General features: G+C 41.6%; 1 protein-coding gene across 1 annotated transcript in view; it reads right to left on the bottom strand.

Annotated features, from left to right (window-relative positions):
- The window catches only part of gpc4 (glypican 4), a 38428-nt gene extending 20368 nt beyond the window's left edge, over positions 1-18060 (bottom strand). Inside the window, exon 1 of the mRNA XM_084718754.1 lies at positions 17841-18060. Coding sequence (XP_084574880.1) covers positions 17841-17997 — 157 coding nt within the window. The 5' untranslated portion in view covers positions 17998-18060. The remainder of the gene's footprint in view (positions 1-17840) is intronic.
- Between the last annotated feature and the right edge of the window lie 257 nt (positions 18061-18317).

The raw sequence follows: 18317 nt of genomic DNA, 5'->3' as shown, positions 1-18317 counted from the left end.
TCCGCTGCTGCAATCTGGATTCACCATTCATATATTATGTATTTGTGCTTTTCTCTAGTTCTGAAATTGCCGGTTGTGTTTTGGATCCCTTTGTTTTTTCTATTGCTGCTGATGAACATGACACCCCCCACGAGGATCATCATGTTCATCTGATACAGATTTACACACAAAACAGGAAGAGAACATGTAAGCACTGTACTTTAATAAATAAACCACATGTTGACATTATGCATAAAAGTATAGAGGAACAGAGAGCAACTCAGTACTACAAAATAAAAGCCTGCAGCTGATCAGTAAAATAGACGAATGATTTATACAGTCTATAGTATATACCAGAGCTGCAATGATTAATTGATTATTACTTATTTTTTGGTTTCTTTACTCCTCTGTGACAGTAAACTGAATATCTTTGAGTTGTGGACAAAACAAGACACTTGTGGACGTCATCTTAGGCTTTGGGAAACACTGACTGACATTTTAAAAACAAGCAACTATTACTTGATCAATCGAGAAAATGATCAAAAGATTAGTCGGCCATGAAAATAAGCAGGCCTGGTATATGCTGTAGGGTTGGGCTGATGGATGACAACATTGTCCATCACAGACGGCTCACAGTCATCGACCACTGAGCCCTCTACCATCATAACATCGTGATTTAAAAGTATTTGAGGTAGTGTTTCCCCTCAAAGTCCTGTTTTCTACATGTGGGAGAGAAAACAAAAAGAAGCTGACGTCTCCATGTCCAGTTTTAAATTTTCTTATCAAGATGAAACCAAGACGCTTGGATACATTCGTGGCAGCGGTGTTTTCCCGCAGGCTGCTGTTAGTGTGTTTCTTTCAATTATACCGTTGTTATATGCGCTAGTATTTTCTTAACTTAGCTTCCTCACACCGGACACTCCCCTGGCAGGGAAGTGAGAGTTAATCTGCCTGCTTCCTTCACTGGAGACTTTCCTGAACTGAATGAGACAGCTGGAGGCTGCAGTCTGAGCAACATGGAGGCGAGTTCTGCTGCTATGGGACCGACAGCAATATCCCAACACTTATCAATTACCACAACTGTTTTTTGTTCATTTTGTACATTCATTCATCTTTCTATATATCTATATGCACTACTGCACAATTCAGGGCTGAAAAATAAATCGAAACTTTATCAAAAATCGCAATATGGTCTAGAGCAATTTTTAAATCTCAGGATACACAATATTTGTTAAAGGCGAATGTGTGTCAAAACACCATTTTAAATGAAATATTGTGGTGCTACAGAGGTGCCTCCAGCCATCACTCTCTAGACTTAAGAAAGCATCTTTTCTTTTAGTACAGATCCCTGAAAAAAATTACACAAAATAAAGAATAATTATGTAAAAATGACCATTCTCTCTAATATCGCAAATCATCTCAATTGCAATATCAGTCAAAATAGATTCCATCAGATATTTCTTCATATGACTGTAGCATGTAGCATCTATCATGTAGCTTTGATAAAGTAGTTTGTCACTCGGCGTGAAGTCAGCTGACCAGAAAGCAGCCCTCCCTCACATGATGAGTCACACAACACTAACGCTGATTCAACCCACGATGCAGCAGACTACCAGAGGTGTTAGAGGTTAATGCAAAAGAACAATCACATAGTGCAACAGCAACATCCATAAATAATCGGATCTACCACTGGGAGGAAGCCTCTCAGTAGTGGTGAGCTCAGGAAACACTAGCACCGCTTGTGACAAGAGAGATTTACTCCCCTTAGAACAATGCTCACCATCCATTTACGAGGCAGGAAGTTTTGGTTTAGCGGAGCGCTCTCTGGAGTGAATATTCTCAGCTACGCAGCCAGCCACAGGGATCTGGTTAAATGTCTGTGTAAAACGATGTTTCCTTAAATAAAATTGGGAATTAAAATCTCCTCCACAACACAGCTGTCAAAACAACAAACTGCCAAAATTTACTTGTCACATGGCACGACTGTGATGAGAAAGAAAGGCATGTGCGCTGCTGCACAGCACGAGGCAGAGCAGAGCTCATTACAATCTCCATGTCTCATCCGCCGCTATTTACACACAACTGCTTCCCTGCCTCAGAAAAACTCTGAAGGCAGACCATTTCTCATTCGGAGTGAGAAATTGTCACATTAAAATATTTATCCATGCTTAATCTTCCACATTTCGTCCATCATGTGAATTATCTTCTAAAAATGCACACAATGTCACAAACAAACTACACACTGGGATCCATAAATCTGAGCCCTCTGTCACCAGTGTCCATTTCTGATTAATAAACCAGTCGGGGCCTCTGGCCAATTAAAACTCTCCGTTTGTGAACATTCCAAAACGCTGTCATCCATGAACATTTACCCAGAAGCCCCTGGGGAGATTCCACAACATTGCCCTGGCCTCTCGCTCTGTCTGTTTCCCCTCTCCCGTCCCCGGCCCTGCATCTCCGGCTTTGTCTCCCCACACAAAAGCTCCCTGCCTACACCACTTCCCAGGTCACTGCTTTGTCAGGGTTTCAACTCGCTCCTGCACTTCGCCGAGTACATTTAACAAGTCAGAAAACCAAATTCCAACCGCCGGGGCCGTTCTCAGAAGTTCACCTGCTGCACCATTTGCATGAAATCTCTTGTAATGTGAAGGACTGCGTTTAACTTTCTGACCTCTGCATGCAAAACAGTGTGAGGTAAATATAGCTTCTGATTACAGATTTTGTATGTGGCATGAAATTATTTCCATAAAGTCTCTTGATAGCAGGGTGGAAATTTGGGAGGAAGTCGCAGGCTGTTGGTTCAGCTGCGTTGGACATGGCTCGCATGTAGCTCTGCAACGATTCGGCGATTTAACAACTGAAAGAAAATTAGTTGCCAACCATTTTCATAATCAATTAAAAGTTTGGGACCAGCCGCCCTTTTGGAAAGGGGGAAACATGAACTAATATGTGACATAGACTGGAGGTGAGTCTCTTCCTGCTGTATCCTATATGGGGTAGTTAAACTTACTACAAGGAGATTTTAAACTAGTGCATCAATATTTTTTAAAGTTGTATTGAATCTAAAAATTCCAGTAAGTTGAAAACACTACAAAGAACTACATCTCACCATGTAAATAATGAAGAAAGAGAATACTTTTTAGAAAATGTGTGCATGAAAAGACACAAAGGGGGTGAAGTGGAACGGTTACAAGGACTTGGGGGTCATTCATGTAGACAAGTTAATCTGCTTTCTGTGTTAATTAGTCAAAAAAAAAGCCACACGTCTTACAGTGGGCATTGTGCAATCTTACCACAGTACAACATGTCATACTTGACAGTAAACAATTGGCCCAAAATGAGCACTGAGGTCAAGAAATACACAAACAACGCAGCAAAGAAATGAGATCACAAAAAAAAAAAAAAAGGCCACGCTTCATGTTAACACAGTTATGGGGAACTCATACTTCAAACAGAAGTGGTTTTGTTTCGAGTTTGAATTTGGGCCATTTTCATAGCGTGCTCCACGCAAACTTTCTGCAACTTGTTTGACTTCCTTCTGGTAAATACAGCAACCACTGGTGACTGGCTCGACTGCCACTCAGACATGTGAAAGCCTCACCGGTGGTTTTGACATAAGTGCCAGTGTCAAATCTTGTATATTCTACTGATTCACACGTAAAGAAACAACACAAAACATTTACACACAAATTAAGAAACTTTCCTTCCTACCATCAGTCTGGTGGGAATCTTTTCCCAACAACCAGATGATCTATCAGGGGGAGTTTGAAGCAATGATTCACCTGAACAACTGGTCTAATCTTTCACCTTTTCCACATCTTTCTCTCTGTTTATGAGCCTTTTGATGAGCCGCAGAGTTGCGGCGTTTGATCTGGTGCTTTTACAACGGATTCCACCTTTGACGCTTCAGCTCGGTCCGTGTGTGTGTGCGTGTGCGCGTGTGTGTGACAGACAGTGCGAGACTGTGTTATGTTTAAGATTTGCAGAGACAGGCAGAGGTTTTGCAGACAAATGGAGAGGACAAGTTACAGCACAGCGTGATTATCACAAGGGAAAAGAAGAGGAGGAGAGAGAGAGAAAAAAAAAAAAGGAGGCACAAAAGATCTTCCTGGCTTGTCCCTCTACACCAGCCCTCCGTCTTTCCACTGACTCATGGCACACAAATGAAAACAGACTTTAAAGGAGAGGATGAAAAACACTCTTTACTTTAGCCCAAGTGCTTTACCATGGGACCCTGCACAAACACCGTTGTGCTGTCAGAGAAATGGACCACTGTTGAGCGTACAAATAGGTCCTCTTTAAGATGTGCTTCACACTCTGCTTGAGAGCACCGTGCTACACCATCTAAGGAGGCTTTACGCTTAATAACGGTCTTTGCGGCGTGGTTGTATCCATTTGGGTGTGCATGTTTCACATAGCAAATCACGACACCCCTCCCTCCAACTGCGCATAAAAAGAATTCAAAAAATCCAACTTTGTTGAAACATATGAGAGCTTTTAAAAGACTTAACACACAAACAATACATTTCATCGTTGCCAGTAAAAGCCAGCAAACCCCTCCTGAGGACAGGGGGCTCTTTGACAATGTTTATAACAGACATCCAAAAGCAGCTGAAGTCCACCAGATGTTGAGGCAGGACGGGGCCCGGCGGAGCCCCCCAGGCAGAATGAGGTCAGGTACAAGATCAGGTTTCTGGAAGCTCAGAGCTACAAAAGGGCAACAAAGATTCTGATATACCTGTTGGGCCTTACGAAACTGGACACCGGCGGAGGCGGTGGGAAGAGAACCACTCATCGCCGACCGTCAAAGGGACGAGAAAGTCTAAACCTAACGGTACAATGGTTTAATGGGCCTCAGTCATGGATGGCTCAGTCCGTTCCTGACGATATGAGCTGAATGTGACAATAAATCACAGCTACTTGCCATTCCGATGATGTACAATATTTCAACCCCTAGCGAGTTGACTCACATTCCCACATAACGACTAATTTTTCTGCCAGCAAAAACCACCCTGAAAACACACACTGACCAAATGATTTGCAGCTTTGGAGCCATCATTTAGCAAAGTATTTGATCCTTTCATGTGTGCGATTTTTTTTTCTCTTCCCCCCGCTTATCGGCCCTCAGCCAGCAGGACGCCTGCCATTGTTTTCTCCCATGTTTTAAATTTGAGTTTTGATGACCTGCTTTTAACACGTGGCATCAACTCGTCAGTCAAATTCACAGAGCCGTGTGAAGCGGCCAAAGACCTGCCTATTGCTTTTTTGTCTGACAGAAGAAAGGACTCTTGAAAGGCAAAGAAGAAAAACCAGGCGTTTTGATCTCAAACAATATAATTTATATGAAAATAAATCCAAGAGTGAGCAGCACACAGAGGGATTAGGTAAATATTAGGAAACCTATTAAGCTAACTGCAGTTCGGAAAAGTGAGCTAAGTGTGAGTGACTGCCTCGTCAGTGGGAGTCTTGATGCAGGCCTTGGGAGTAATTAGCAGGGATTACAGCTCATCTGGCCTGCACCCAGCACTGGGGTTTCAGCCCAAACACCCAGGCAAGTCCCTGGCTTCGCTCCCTCACCGCTATCCCTAACCACATGGGCCTCTGGCGAGTCACACAAATCCTAATGATGATCATGACTATCAACACGGACATCAAGCGCATTGTGGCTTCATAGGAAATCAATTAACCTTGGTTGAGTTACACCTACATCATAACCACACTCCCCCACTGGCGGCGGCGGCGGCACAGCGAGATGACTTCAGTGAGCGAGTGGAGGAGAAGAGGGGGTTCACACTCCACCCCTGCAGTTTGGGATCAGAGCCCGCGGGCCTGCGCCACACTCCTCACAGCTGGCTGAGTGACACCAGTGTCGAGGTGATCAACACAAAGGAGACGCACCGAGGCTCGGATATCAGAGGGACAAAAAAAATTACACCGCCAAGCACCGACCGCACAAAAGGACCCGAGCAGCTAGAGGAGCTGACTGACGGAGAGGAGTGGGAGGTGGGAGATGGGGAAGCACAGGAGTAGCTGTGATTGGGCCTATACTGATATAAAATGCTTAAAAATTAGTTTTTCTTACGTTTACATCACCAGAATGTCCGACCTTGGTTAGATTTGCATCTGTCCAAAGTCTGTCACGAGAGAGGTGTTTTCACAATCCTCCTCTGCACTTCCCTTAAATCTTAGCTGGTAAGGTGGGTTGGGAAAGCTGGATTTGGTGCCTAACATTTAAAAGCCAATCGCTTTAATTCAGACAAAGAAACCCGAAACCTCCAGCACAGAGCGAGCCTGTCGGTGCCGAGAGTTAGCATTAGCTATTTACAAGCTAGCAAGCAGCACAGACAGATAAAAAATTCTGACTACACTTACCATGCTGCTGGCTGCTGATTTTGATGTCCAATATGCACAATAAACTCCTCATATGAGTCTGACCGAGGCTCAGACATCTACGGCTGTATCGATGTTGCCTCTAATGCTAACGCGAGCCAACCTTTCACTGGTCAACGTAGCACAAGGAGCAGCGGTGGGCGAGGCGTGAGACCAGATCTAGAATTTATCAATGAGGGAGAAAGAGCAGATGTGCTTCCAGCCCCCTTTTTAGTGACGTTAAACAAAACATTAATAAGGGATGCGATGATAACGATGCTAGTATTAGGTATCATTCCAACACTGTGCTCATGTACTCGTACTTATAAAACTACTCCGATACCACCTGACCCAACACCACTTTATGAAAAGTAGCTCCTTCAAAACAAGGGATTTCATAAAACATCTAAAGAGCCAACACAACGCAGAGTTCACTGATGCTAGCAGCAAGAAAAAGCAACGATTCCTTACATTTAGAAAGTGAGGAATATCTCAGAAAAATAAAAGGTGCATTATTAGGTACTCATATTGGTATTTGGTATCAGCAAGTACCCAAATGTGAGTACTGTTCTGAGAAAGTGGCACCTGTGCATCCTTAATATTAATCATAGCAGAGTGTTAACATGCCTGGAGGGGAATTAACTGGTGGGGCTGCACAATTAATCGAAATTTTATTAAAATCCCAATACTGCTTTCTAAAACTTTCAAACTGCAATATTTATTAAAGGCAAAACGTATCAAAAAACTTTAATTAGTGAATGTTGTGAGGCAGAGATGTCCTGTCCTACAAAACAGATTCTACGAACTGAAAAAACATCTTCACTGGTACACAGACAGATTCCTGTAAAAAAAAAAAAAAAAAAAAGATCACACCATAGTCATTGCAACATATTTTTCAGTTAAAATAAGAATAATGTATATCAGTCAAAATAGTCAGAATTCGATATTTTTTCAAAATCGTTCAGCCCCACTAACTAGGCACTGACACAACAACTAATTAGGCTACAGGACAATGAGCTAAATCAACATATAGAAACACCGTATGTGAGCCACTCACTCGTGTACTTGGTATGAGCGGTGAAAAAGTGTTATAGGTGCCTCCTAAACATTTCAAAATGATAAAGTAACAAGGAGACGTTCGTTAACGAGTTAAGAGACCTGGTCTACTTTTGGCGACTGCATCATCTCAAAGCCTGACAAATGGTAAAAAGCAGACACGAGAAAAAAAGAGGTAGATGGGCTGAATTGAGCGGGGCAACAAAATATGAGTAAAACACTGTTGACTGTGAAATAAAGAGAGGAAATCACCAAAGGGTGAGGAAGAAAGGAAAGATTAGGAATGGGAAAAAAAAAACTCCTAGAAGAGCTGCAACTGAGTGAGCTGAGGGAGAAGAAAATGAACCGATATCTCTGTCGGGACAGAGAGGGGAGGAAAAAAAAAAGAGACTTTAACAGCGTGCAAACAGGACGTGTTAACAAGGAGTTTCGGGGGGTTGCTCCCCTCAGCTCAGAGTACGGAAAACCACAAAGCCAGATCAGGATATTTCACAGTTTGTGTCAGTCAGGGACAGATCCACCTATTGATATAGCCGAGTTTAACTGAGTCCACTCACAGCAAAAATGTCCTGCGAGGCCCCTCGGTTAAAACCTTGTATTGTGTTAGTCAGACGCGTGTGCTCCTCACAGGGGTTACTAAGAGGAGCAGGGCTGTATGTACATGCCCGTATGACTGAGCAGATGAGTCACAGTGCATGCATGCTTCCAGTTACCTCCCCAGATTCCCTAAGCCTGCGTCCCACACACACACACACACACACACACACACACACACACACACACACAGTCACACAGTCTGTCTCTGGCTCCTGCTTGGCCCACCAGTTCTTCTGGATACTCAGTTCGACTCGCCCTGGTACAAAACTCTCTGCTGTCAGTCAAATCCCCCCTCTCTTTCTCTGTACGCCTCAGTCAGTCCCTCCAAGCTCTCTCTTTGTTGCCGTGTGTTCCCAGCTCCGGGGCTCCCTATGTGCGGGTCTTGGTGGTCCGGTGTGGAATGTGGTGAGGAGGGAGGCGGGGGGAGGCAGGCAGGCCGGCCTAAAAGGGGGTGCTCAATTGTTCCCACACACAGCATCCACCCCCCACTGATCTGTCGCTCACTTGGCCATTTGTGGGGGGGCGGGGGGGCAAAGCAAAGGATGCAGAGAGATGGAATTACGGACACTCAGTCGACACACTGCTATTGAACTGATGCTACACTTGGAGCATACTAAATGAGTGCAAGAACTTAATATTCCACAGTCCTGCATGTTGAAGAGGAAAGCTGCACAAAAAAAAATCATGTCTAGAATCACAAAATCGTTTCATCAACAACAAGAAAACCAGGTAGTTTTAGCGCTATCTTGAACTTCTTCCGTGCAGAGCTTGACTTTTTTTTTTTTGTCCGCTGTGATAAGATGTTTTTGTTTTGGTGAGAATGATAAGGCAGCTGTTGCTGGCAGAGCAGAACAGGACACCACGAGAGTCCCTGATCTCAGAGCTGCCACGCTGCGATCGCAGGAAGCCGATAAGAGCGGAGAGATACCGCGGAGCTGGCAGGCACGTGCAGTTGCCCCCCCCCCTCCTCTGGCCCCCATCTGGACGCTACAAGTCGCCTTTGCCTGGCTCCCCCTGGGTTCACAAGACCTCAACCTCATGATACCTAAACTCAATTACCCTGAAGGCTCGCCAAACAGTCAGGGCGGGCGGTGTCAGTCACATATACAGGAGGGCAGAGAGCAGCAGGAACCATCACATCATCACTGCTTGTCACTGATCTCCAAGGAAACCATCAGAGAGGAGAAACTCCCACCAAACGATCAGCCTATTTATTGATCAGCTTTACAATTTCCTGGAACAGTATGACTTGCAAAATTTGGGAACCTAACACAAATATTCTGCCCTTAAAAACAACAAACATCAAGTGCATCTTCGTCCAGAAGCCCCGCCCTTATGTCCTCATGTAACCTGATGCAGGCAAAACAAAATCCAGGGTCAGTGACGAAGCCTGGGATGATTGTGTTTTCCCATTTTAGATTCTACTAATAACACTGGCATGCTAAAGCTCAGAAAAAAAAAAAAAATTAATTTCAACACCTGTTTTCACAAAAGGCCTATAAGGCAAGTGAAGAGAAGCACCTGAACAGTTTCAAACCAAGAAGCTACTAAAGTCATCACTCAGGAATGTTATCAGAGATTACTGCTCACGCTTTGGTTTTTATTGCCGAGTGTTTATTTAATCTCAACCCACACACAGTTTCTCCTCAAATCAATCACTGATATTAATGTTTGTGCAACTTATTCCTCTCGGGACAAATGATGTTGTGCTAAGAAGAACTTTTTATTTAGACTCAAGGCAACAACACCGCAAAACTTATGACTAATTCCAACATGACTCAGTTCAGATTTCAACGTTACTCACTGTGAGGCCTTAACAGTATTTTAGGCTTTTAAAAGTATAGGTAATACTACACTTTAATGAATTTTCTTGCACACAAAGTCTCATCTTAAGTGTCGTTCTGACGCACTGAGAGTAATTCCTTATTACTGTCATGAGTCAGGCTTGTATGTATGAATTTACCGTTGTTTGTAACCACCCCCATGGGTGGGAATTTTCTTAAATGACACACCTGAATCCATTTGATCCCTCTGTGCCTGGCGAAAAACCAGTTTGGGCTCAAAAAGTTGTCCTTCTTTCATGTACTCATTAAGATAGAACAAAAGGAGGACTTAACAGCACTGCGTCTTTTGAAAGTTATAGCCCACAGTTACGATTCTGGGACATGGAAGTAAAAAAAAAATGTTTCTATACATGATTATATTGGGGAAAAACCTCCAATCAATTATTTCAATCAGTTGTGGATTTATACTATGGTAAAAGTACACTGTGAGACAAAATATGGCACCTTTATCATAACATAAAAATATCACTTTTCTCAATATCTTTACATATTCAATGCTGTTGTAGTTCTTTGACCTTTCACAATACATACATGCCTCCCAGAAAGATTATTTTACATAATACGTCCCTTTTACCAAGTTAGATCTTTACATCACAACTTCATGTGACTACACAAGGACCCTCTGTTATCTGAGAAATATCTTTAAAAACACGGTGCGGTTTCCAGGAAACAGGCTTACATAATTTTAAAATTCATTGTCAGTGTGTGATTCAGTGTCAGCTTTAACATAAACTGCTTTATGTCTGCATGCTAGCAGTTGCTGTTGGACTCCTGACCCCCCAGGCTGCAGGGACAGGAGGGAGCGGGGGTGTCTACAACATACATCGGGGTAAATAATCGCACAAGAAACACGCCAATTATAAAATCTTACAGTTGGGTTTCTGCAAGCTGCTTCACGTCTTTTTATGAGAATATTCTATTTGGCAGCGAAGCAGCAGTTATTCTGTGATTCTCTACAACCATTTTCTTTTTAAATTGCTGGGAATTAAACACGATCGCTGAGCGTAGCACTGAAGTGATTCCTAATGATAAGATATGCTGAGTGTTTCACATAAAACAAAGAGGGGCTGTTTGAGTTTTATGGGACTGACCTTGGGAGCCAAGTAAGACACTTGGCTGGTGGTTTATTAGTTAATTATTACAGGTGTTAAAATACCGGGCAACCGCTCTGCAGAGTGGAGCCACTCAAATATTGGTCTTTGAGCTATAAAAGATCCCGCAGACTGCGTATGCCCCAGTTCCCCGCTCTTATCTTATCTGTTGAATGTCACAGCAATAACACAACCTGTTATTTCCCAAACCGTAATGATGCAGGGCACGCAGCCACCGGCTAAGAGGGAAGGAGCCCTCACAATGCGAGGCTGCAGAGCGTCTCGAGCTAACCGAGAGGCCAACGCGCTGAGGTCATGCACGCTTTGAGTTTCAGTCATAATGCACTGAACTGATTATGAGCAGGGGATGTTCCTCGTGCTGAAGGCAGGGAAAAACGACCCTCTTTTCTTTGATCTCTGCCATTGTCCCATACCTGAAGCATGACATCGAGCCAGACTGACACAGTAAACCAAAACAGATTTCACGTATAGAGCTGCAAAAAACAGGGGGAACTGCAGCGTCCAGCCCTGCTGTGAAGTAGCCTCTGACATGGCAGATGCCAGCCTGGTCAGTGTTAACTGCTCCGTTTTCAGGCTCAGCTTGAGGAGCTGCTCCATGTTGCAGCTGTCCAGATGTCTTTTAACATTTATCACAGTATCAAATATAACTGTTAAGGCAAATAAACACTACTGCCTATTAGCAGATAGAAACTGACAGTAAAACCACCATTTACTTACTTTATGATTACTGACATTATTTATGTCATCATTAGTACAGTTAGCGTTATTCATTTCCCTGTTTTAGGTGAGGTATTTCAACCACAGGCCCTAAACAAATCATCAGCCAGCAGACAAGAAACTTGGAAACGAGGTCTTGAACTGCTTCCACGTGAGTGGTAAAAGATTGATACCATGGGATCAACAAGGAATTTACCAACTGAGCCTGCTGTTCCTCTGTATCACTTTTTTTTTCTGTGTTCGCCAGAGCAATCAGGGTCTCCATTTCAGTTTTACATTAAAACATCTTTATTGAATCTCGAGTCTGGCTTCAGCTGAGCCCGTTGGTAATTTGAATGGTAACAAACATTCTTATCTCTGCGCCGCCAACAACAACACAAGATGTTTGCGGTTAGAAAAGGCAAGTTTTGAATCCCGTGTCTCCAATAAGACTCATATCCCACCGATCTGATTTATGATGCATGTATCAAAGGACGTAAACATTTCAAAAACTACTTCTGAGACAACTGGCAAAGACACTGTATAATTTACAAAGTATGTCTTCTCTGCAACATAAGTCTGTGCAGTTATGGTTAAAGTCAAAAGAGCCCATGATTTTAGCAGAAATACTCTGATCACAACCACTAGTCTTATGTGGAACAAAATAATTTCGCTTCAACTTTTGAATCACAAACTCGGTTTCAACTTCTGCAGATGTTAGAAGTGAAACCACCTTTTCCAGTGAAATAGGTCTGCAACCAATGACTGTTTTGATTGTCGATTAATCTGTTGATTGTTCTTCTAGATCAGGGGCCAGCAAACTGCATTATCAAAGGAGACGTTTTTGGCAAAAATAAAAGAAATCTGTCTGAAGCTGGAACATTGTCTATTTTCCTCTGAGACTTTTTGTTTTTTTGGACATGGAATCCATAGCTAGCACAGGGAGACTTAGGACTAGACACCTCAATTTACCTCGTTAATGTAGCAGACAAGGTATTGATACACATTTTAGTGGACTAAATATTAAAACATTTTCTTTTATTACATTGCATTTATTATTTTATTATAGGCTACAGATTTTTGCAGTTGGAGCCTGACTTTAGGACTAAAATTAAAATGTAAAAAAGATAATAGTTATTCATTTCCACATATTTTTTTTTGTCAAAGTCATGTGCTGCTCCAGAGCTGCAGGATGCTGACCCCTGTTCTAGATTATATGATTAGTAAAATGGCCAATAAAACATAAGAAAATGATGATCAGAGTTTCCCAAACCCAAAGATGACGCCCTTAAATGTCTTGGTTTGTACACAACCCAAAGATATTCAGTTTACTGTCACGGAGGAGTAAAAGAAATAATCACATTAAGGAAGCTGGAATGGGAGAATTTTGAGTTCTTATTTTTTTTTTTAAAAGTTAGGCAAAACTATTCATTGATTATCAAATTAATAGTCGACAACTCGTTGCAGATTGACAGCCATTGTTTTTTTTGTTTTTTTTTTGGTTAAGCTATTAACTGTTCAAACTAAAACTGTGATATACATAAGCAGGCAATTAAGATGACATATTCATCCCTTCTGGAACTTCACATCCTGTTCAATTCAAACACAGACTGTGATACGATAAGGGGGAGGATTGCTGTTTGGAGTTTGAACCTTTACAAAGTGTAGAAGTGAAGCTCTGACAAACATTACTGAAGTTCAGTCAGACGGCACATCTGAGGCCGTTTCTCTCCCACAGCAACATGAAACATTTCAAGAGCGCAGGGCTTCTGCATCTGCTTTCTGGAGACCCCCAACTCCCTTTAATAACAGTAGACCTTGTTGCTTTCTAGGGATCAATTATCTCAGTCTCTTTCAATGACAAAGAGCTGCTCATTGAGGTCGGCCCTGCCTAAGGCCCAGACATACACCAGGAACCTATTGTAAGGAAAAAGGCACGTGTGTATAGCACACAAACCTGCACAATAAAACTGCCTTCATTCAGATCCTTCTTTCACAACAGAGATGCAAGACAATTAAATCCGGCCAATGCAGACATGTTGGGCTACTCTCAATGACATTTAGCATCACAAAGACATACAGGCAGAAAACAAAAGGAGCTATAGACTCGTGTGAAATGCAGGAAAATGGTTAAGCTCTCGCCCTTCTTTGACAGTTGTATCCAACTCAAATTCTAATGAGCCGTTCAACAGAAATAGACAGTCTGAACATCCTCTTACTATGCAAAGTAAACTCATAAAGGACACCGGGACAATAAAGGGGACATACAAATTGGTCACCCTTGTCAGATGAAATAATGCTGCGATCACATCCTCAAAACATTGAACAGTTCGGGCCCTGAAGTGTTTAAGGTGAGAGAAGCTAATTATTACATCGACGAAGGAAGGAAATCAAAAGTTTCTTCCCGAGACGATATTATACTGATTCTTTGGACAACAATACAATATCTGCTGATATCACAAAGTCTGCCATGATGCAAATTCAATTCGATTTCATTGAGGGGGCCTGCGATCGACATCAGACGACATCATAAGTCCACGTTACATTGATGCAAACTCAAAGGAAAAAATAAGATCAACTAAATTATAATCCGTCGGCTTTATGGCCGAGGTCTTCCAGGCATTTGTGGTGCAGACATGCCATGCAAATTCTATAATAAAGGTGTATCGATACAGATCGATATTTTCACTTTGCGTTGATCATAAATGATCTTTGAACATTCTGAAACATTGAAACTTGAACATTTGAACGTTTCCAGTGAAACAATACCTGCATTCAATCCTTTTGGTATCCAGATCTAGCAAAAATTACAAATTGAATGGTTTTGATTGCAGCCAGTCACCATATTGAATGAGGTACCCCACTGGTATCAGTAGGATTTTAAGGGTACTTTTGTTCGTTTATTGTTTAAACCATACCAAGCCCTACAAGAATTTACTTTAAAAAGGAGGAGAGCAAGACACCGACTTGTCAGTAGCCATGCCTGGATGACCTACTTCTATAATTTTAAACAAGAACGTCACGAAGCCGCTGCAAAACTGCCCACCAAACCGGCCCGAACTCAGGGGTTTGAATGCATGTGTGCATATTCATTTTAACCACCATAAAATGAAAAGGAAATGAGAGAAGGGAGGGATTTAAAGTATGCAGGGCACAGTGGAATTTCAAGCCCCAACCCCCTTCCCCTGCTCCCCCTCACGCCTTCACTGTAAAAGCCCCCCTACGTAAGTTTCCATCACTTGGGTTTAACTCATGATTAGCTAAATTGATTTGCCTTCTCACCTCTGTCTGACTATTAACAGAGCAGTTCCCATTTACTGCCAGGCCGTCTTCACTGGTGCATTACATCCTGCCCTGCAGACTAGACTACAGACGCATGTAGAAGTACAACATGTGCCCACACAGAAAATGTTACAGCTACAAAATCAGACTAACCCAGAGCAGGAAAAAAAAACCCTCCATAAGTCTCTGTTCACAATGCACAGGAGTGTTTACTGAATCACTGCAGGCTGCCTGCACTTCACAGCCTTAGGAGGCTCTACTAAGGAAGCCTGGAAATAAACACAGGCCTGGCTTCTTTCAGTGGGGAGTAGAGCCTGTGTGTTGATTATACCTCTTTATTGTTATGAATTACCTACAAGTATTTCCTAGATGAGGACTATATTTACCCGCTGGAGTCGTGGAGAGTTTCCAGCAACACATTTGCCTCAAGAATTCATCCCCAAATGTTTCACGGCTACTTTCCACAAAACTTAACAATGTAGTGTAACTTTTAACACAAGAAAAAGCACCGTGTCTTCATGATTTACTGTGTTTCCATGTAGGGCTGCACAATGGATCAAAACAGCGGTGTCACCAAACGCAAGTGCAGAAGCTGTTATTTTTTTGAGGAAGGTAATGTGACAAAACAGCATTATAATGTAGATGAAGTACTGTGGTGCTGAAAAGACGCCCTGGCCTGCAAATTTTGTTCTCCAGATGTTAGAAAACACATCACCATGATTTTTAAAGCTTTTTTCAGAGAAAATGAAAATTGTAGTGCTGCAACGATTAGTCAATGTTGTCAACCGCTATATTAATTGCCAAGTATTTTCATAATCCATTAATCATTGAGTCATTTTTAAAGAAAAATGGTGTGATGTCTTTAGTAAAATGAAGATCTTTGGACTGTGGACAAAACAAGACATTTGAGGACGTCACCCTGGGCTTTGGAAAACAGTGATCAACTTTTATCACCATTTTCTGGCATTTTAAGGATCAAGCAACTGATTGATTCATGGAGAAAATAATCAGATCAATCAACAATGAAAACGACTACTCTAACTAACTTTTAACAGATGAAAAAGCACCATGCCTGCATGATTAACCAAGTTTCCACATGAACTTTGACAGAGGCACAAAATGTCCATTTACAAAAGTGACAGTTTTACTGTTTGTTGTAGGGTCCTCTATACTTCTTCATGTCGACTACTCCTAAACTTTACTCCATTTGAGAAGATCTGGTCCTGAAGGAAACCATCTGGAAAATGTTTTAAAGTGAGTTATGACCGAGAGTAGCTGGCTGTCTCTGTTGTTACATTTTCAAAAAGTCCTGATATTTCAATATTTTTTTCAGTGCCACGTGTTTGAAATGGTACAGTATCCATTAATTATAGTATTAAAAGTACCAGAGCTATAAAATATTATCTAATTGCTGATCTAAGACCTCAGTTCAGTTTTTATTGCCCTGACTGAAATTTGTTTTACAGCATAGCAAAACCAAATAGTGTTCAGTAAGAGGGTGTTAATTAAAATACAATCTTATTTTGTGTGCCAAGGACTTTTTCTTTTTTTTTTTTGCCATGGTATTGAAACAGATAGTGAGCATCATTTGTTTATGCTAGTATTGTATCTTATTTAAGTATCGATTAATCTCTTGCCTATTTTCTTGATTAACAGATTAGTTGTTTGGTCTATAAAATGTCAGAAAATGGTTAAAAATTCTGTTTCTCCAACGCCCAAGATGATGTTCTCAACTGTCTCGTATTTTCCACAGCCCAAAGATACAGTTAGTCTTAAAAAATAGTATAGAAACCAAAAAATATTCAGACAATTCTGACTTTTTATTCTTAAAAACTGTCTCTAACCTGTTAATCAATTACCAGAATTTTTGGTGATGAATTTAATAAACAATTCGGCGTCCATTAATTGTTGCAGCCCGAATCTGTTGCATCGGAAGAGTTAACAGTTAACAACGGGACAGCACAAACCTGAGAGCAGATTTCACTGACCTTTACCCACTCACACATTATGCTAACACTGCTAGCTTAAAAAGTTCTCATTAGCCTTAAGAACACTGGGAGACCCGCGTCTTTATTATCTGTCAATGTGGATAACAGCTCAGATAAAAATCCTTTGAACTAAACAGACTTCCTGTACGTTTCTCTCACTGTCCTAATGTAAAATAAGTGAAATAATTAGTGAAGATAAGGTGTTTTCTCTTGGAAACACTCAGAGGCCCCAAACCCCTACAACCAAGGGTGTCATGAAATAGGGGGATCAGTATGAGGTAAAAGCAAATAAACAGCATATATTCAGCATAAAATGCATAACATTAAAAGCACAATTCATTAATCATTTCAACAATTTCAATTGGTACGAGATATTTTTCAGACCACTTTTAATAAATTAATAAACTCAAAAAATTGTGGTGTGAATGCTAGTTGTGGAAAAGCTGATGCTAAACTGCAATGCTGTCTCTAGAAGTCAAATAACACCAACACCCTGAAAGATGTGTGATATTTTAAAGACTGTTGAAAAGCTGACACTAAACTGAAAGTTAAAAGTTAAATTACACCAATAATTTGTTAAAGACGTGGAATATTTTTGAGGACTGTTGAAATTTCTTAGCATAAAATGTTAAAACAGCATCAGCAGCACAAGACATCCATCATTTCAACGATTTCAATTGGTACGAGCTGTTTTGGCAGAACATTTTTAATAAATTGAAGGCAAGTTCTCAAGAAATTGTGGTGTGAATGCTGGATGTTGAAAAGCTGAAACTAAACTGAACTGCTGACCCACGGGGGGGTCCCCGGCCCACACTTTGAGAACCAGTCTGGACAACAGTTAACATACGTAATAGAGGTTTAAAACAGGCCAAAAAAAAAAAAAAGTGAGTGAGAAAAGCACTAAAACGAAGACTCACCGTTGATTCCTTTGTTGGGAACATCGTTCACGTTGAAGCCTTTGGAGCTGTAAGCAGCACGAACTTCGTTGCAGTTTTTCAACTTTTGCTCCGCAGTGCTCGAGACAGACAACACAACCAGCGTGCAGACTACACACAGCACCAACAGCGTCTTCATTTTGTGTCAGTTAACAAAGACGACAAACTACAAAGTAACCAGCACGGGAAAAAAAAAAAGTCACAAAAATATATATATCTATAGCCGCTCAGGTGTGTGTGTGTGTGTGTGTGTGTGTGTGTGCGCTAGGACAAAGTTTGAGCGACTCCCACGCTGAGTTTCCTCATGGAGACGCGCTGGTTTCTTCTTCAGCTCAACAGATACTTCATTCACAGCAGCTCTCAAACTACTGAGGGAGGAAAAAAAAAAAAAACACCGAAAATAGCCTTTAACGCCGCTCAAATGTCGTCCGTTTCAAAGCTCGGGTCTGTGCGATAAAA

Source organism: Lutjanus erythropterus, chromosome 5 (genome assembly GCF_056507025.1).
Source record: "Lutjanus erythropterus isolate fLutEry1 chromosome 5, fLutEry1.hap2, whole genome shotgun sequence".
Classification (NCBI taxonomy): domain Eukaryota; kingdom Metazoa; phylum Chordata; class Actinopteri; order Lutjaniformes; family Lutjanidae; genus Lutjanus; species Lutjanus erythropterus.
Note: the sequence above shows the minus strand (reverse complement) of the source record. Positions and strands in the feature narration are given on the sequence as shown.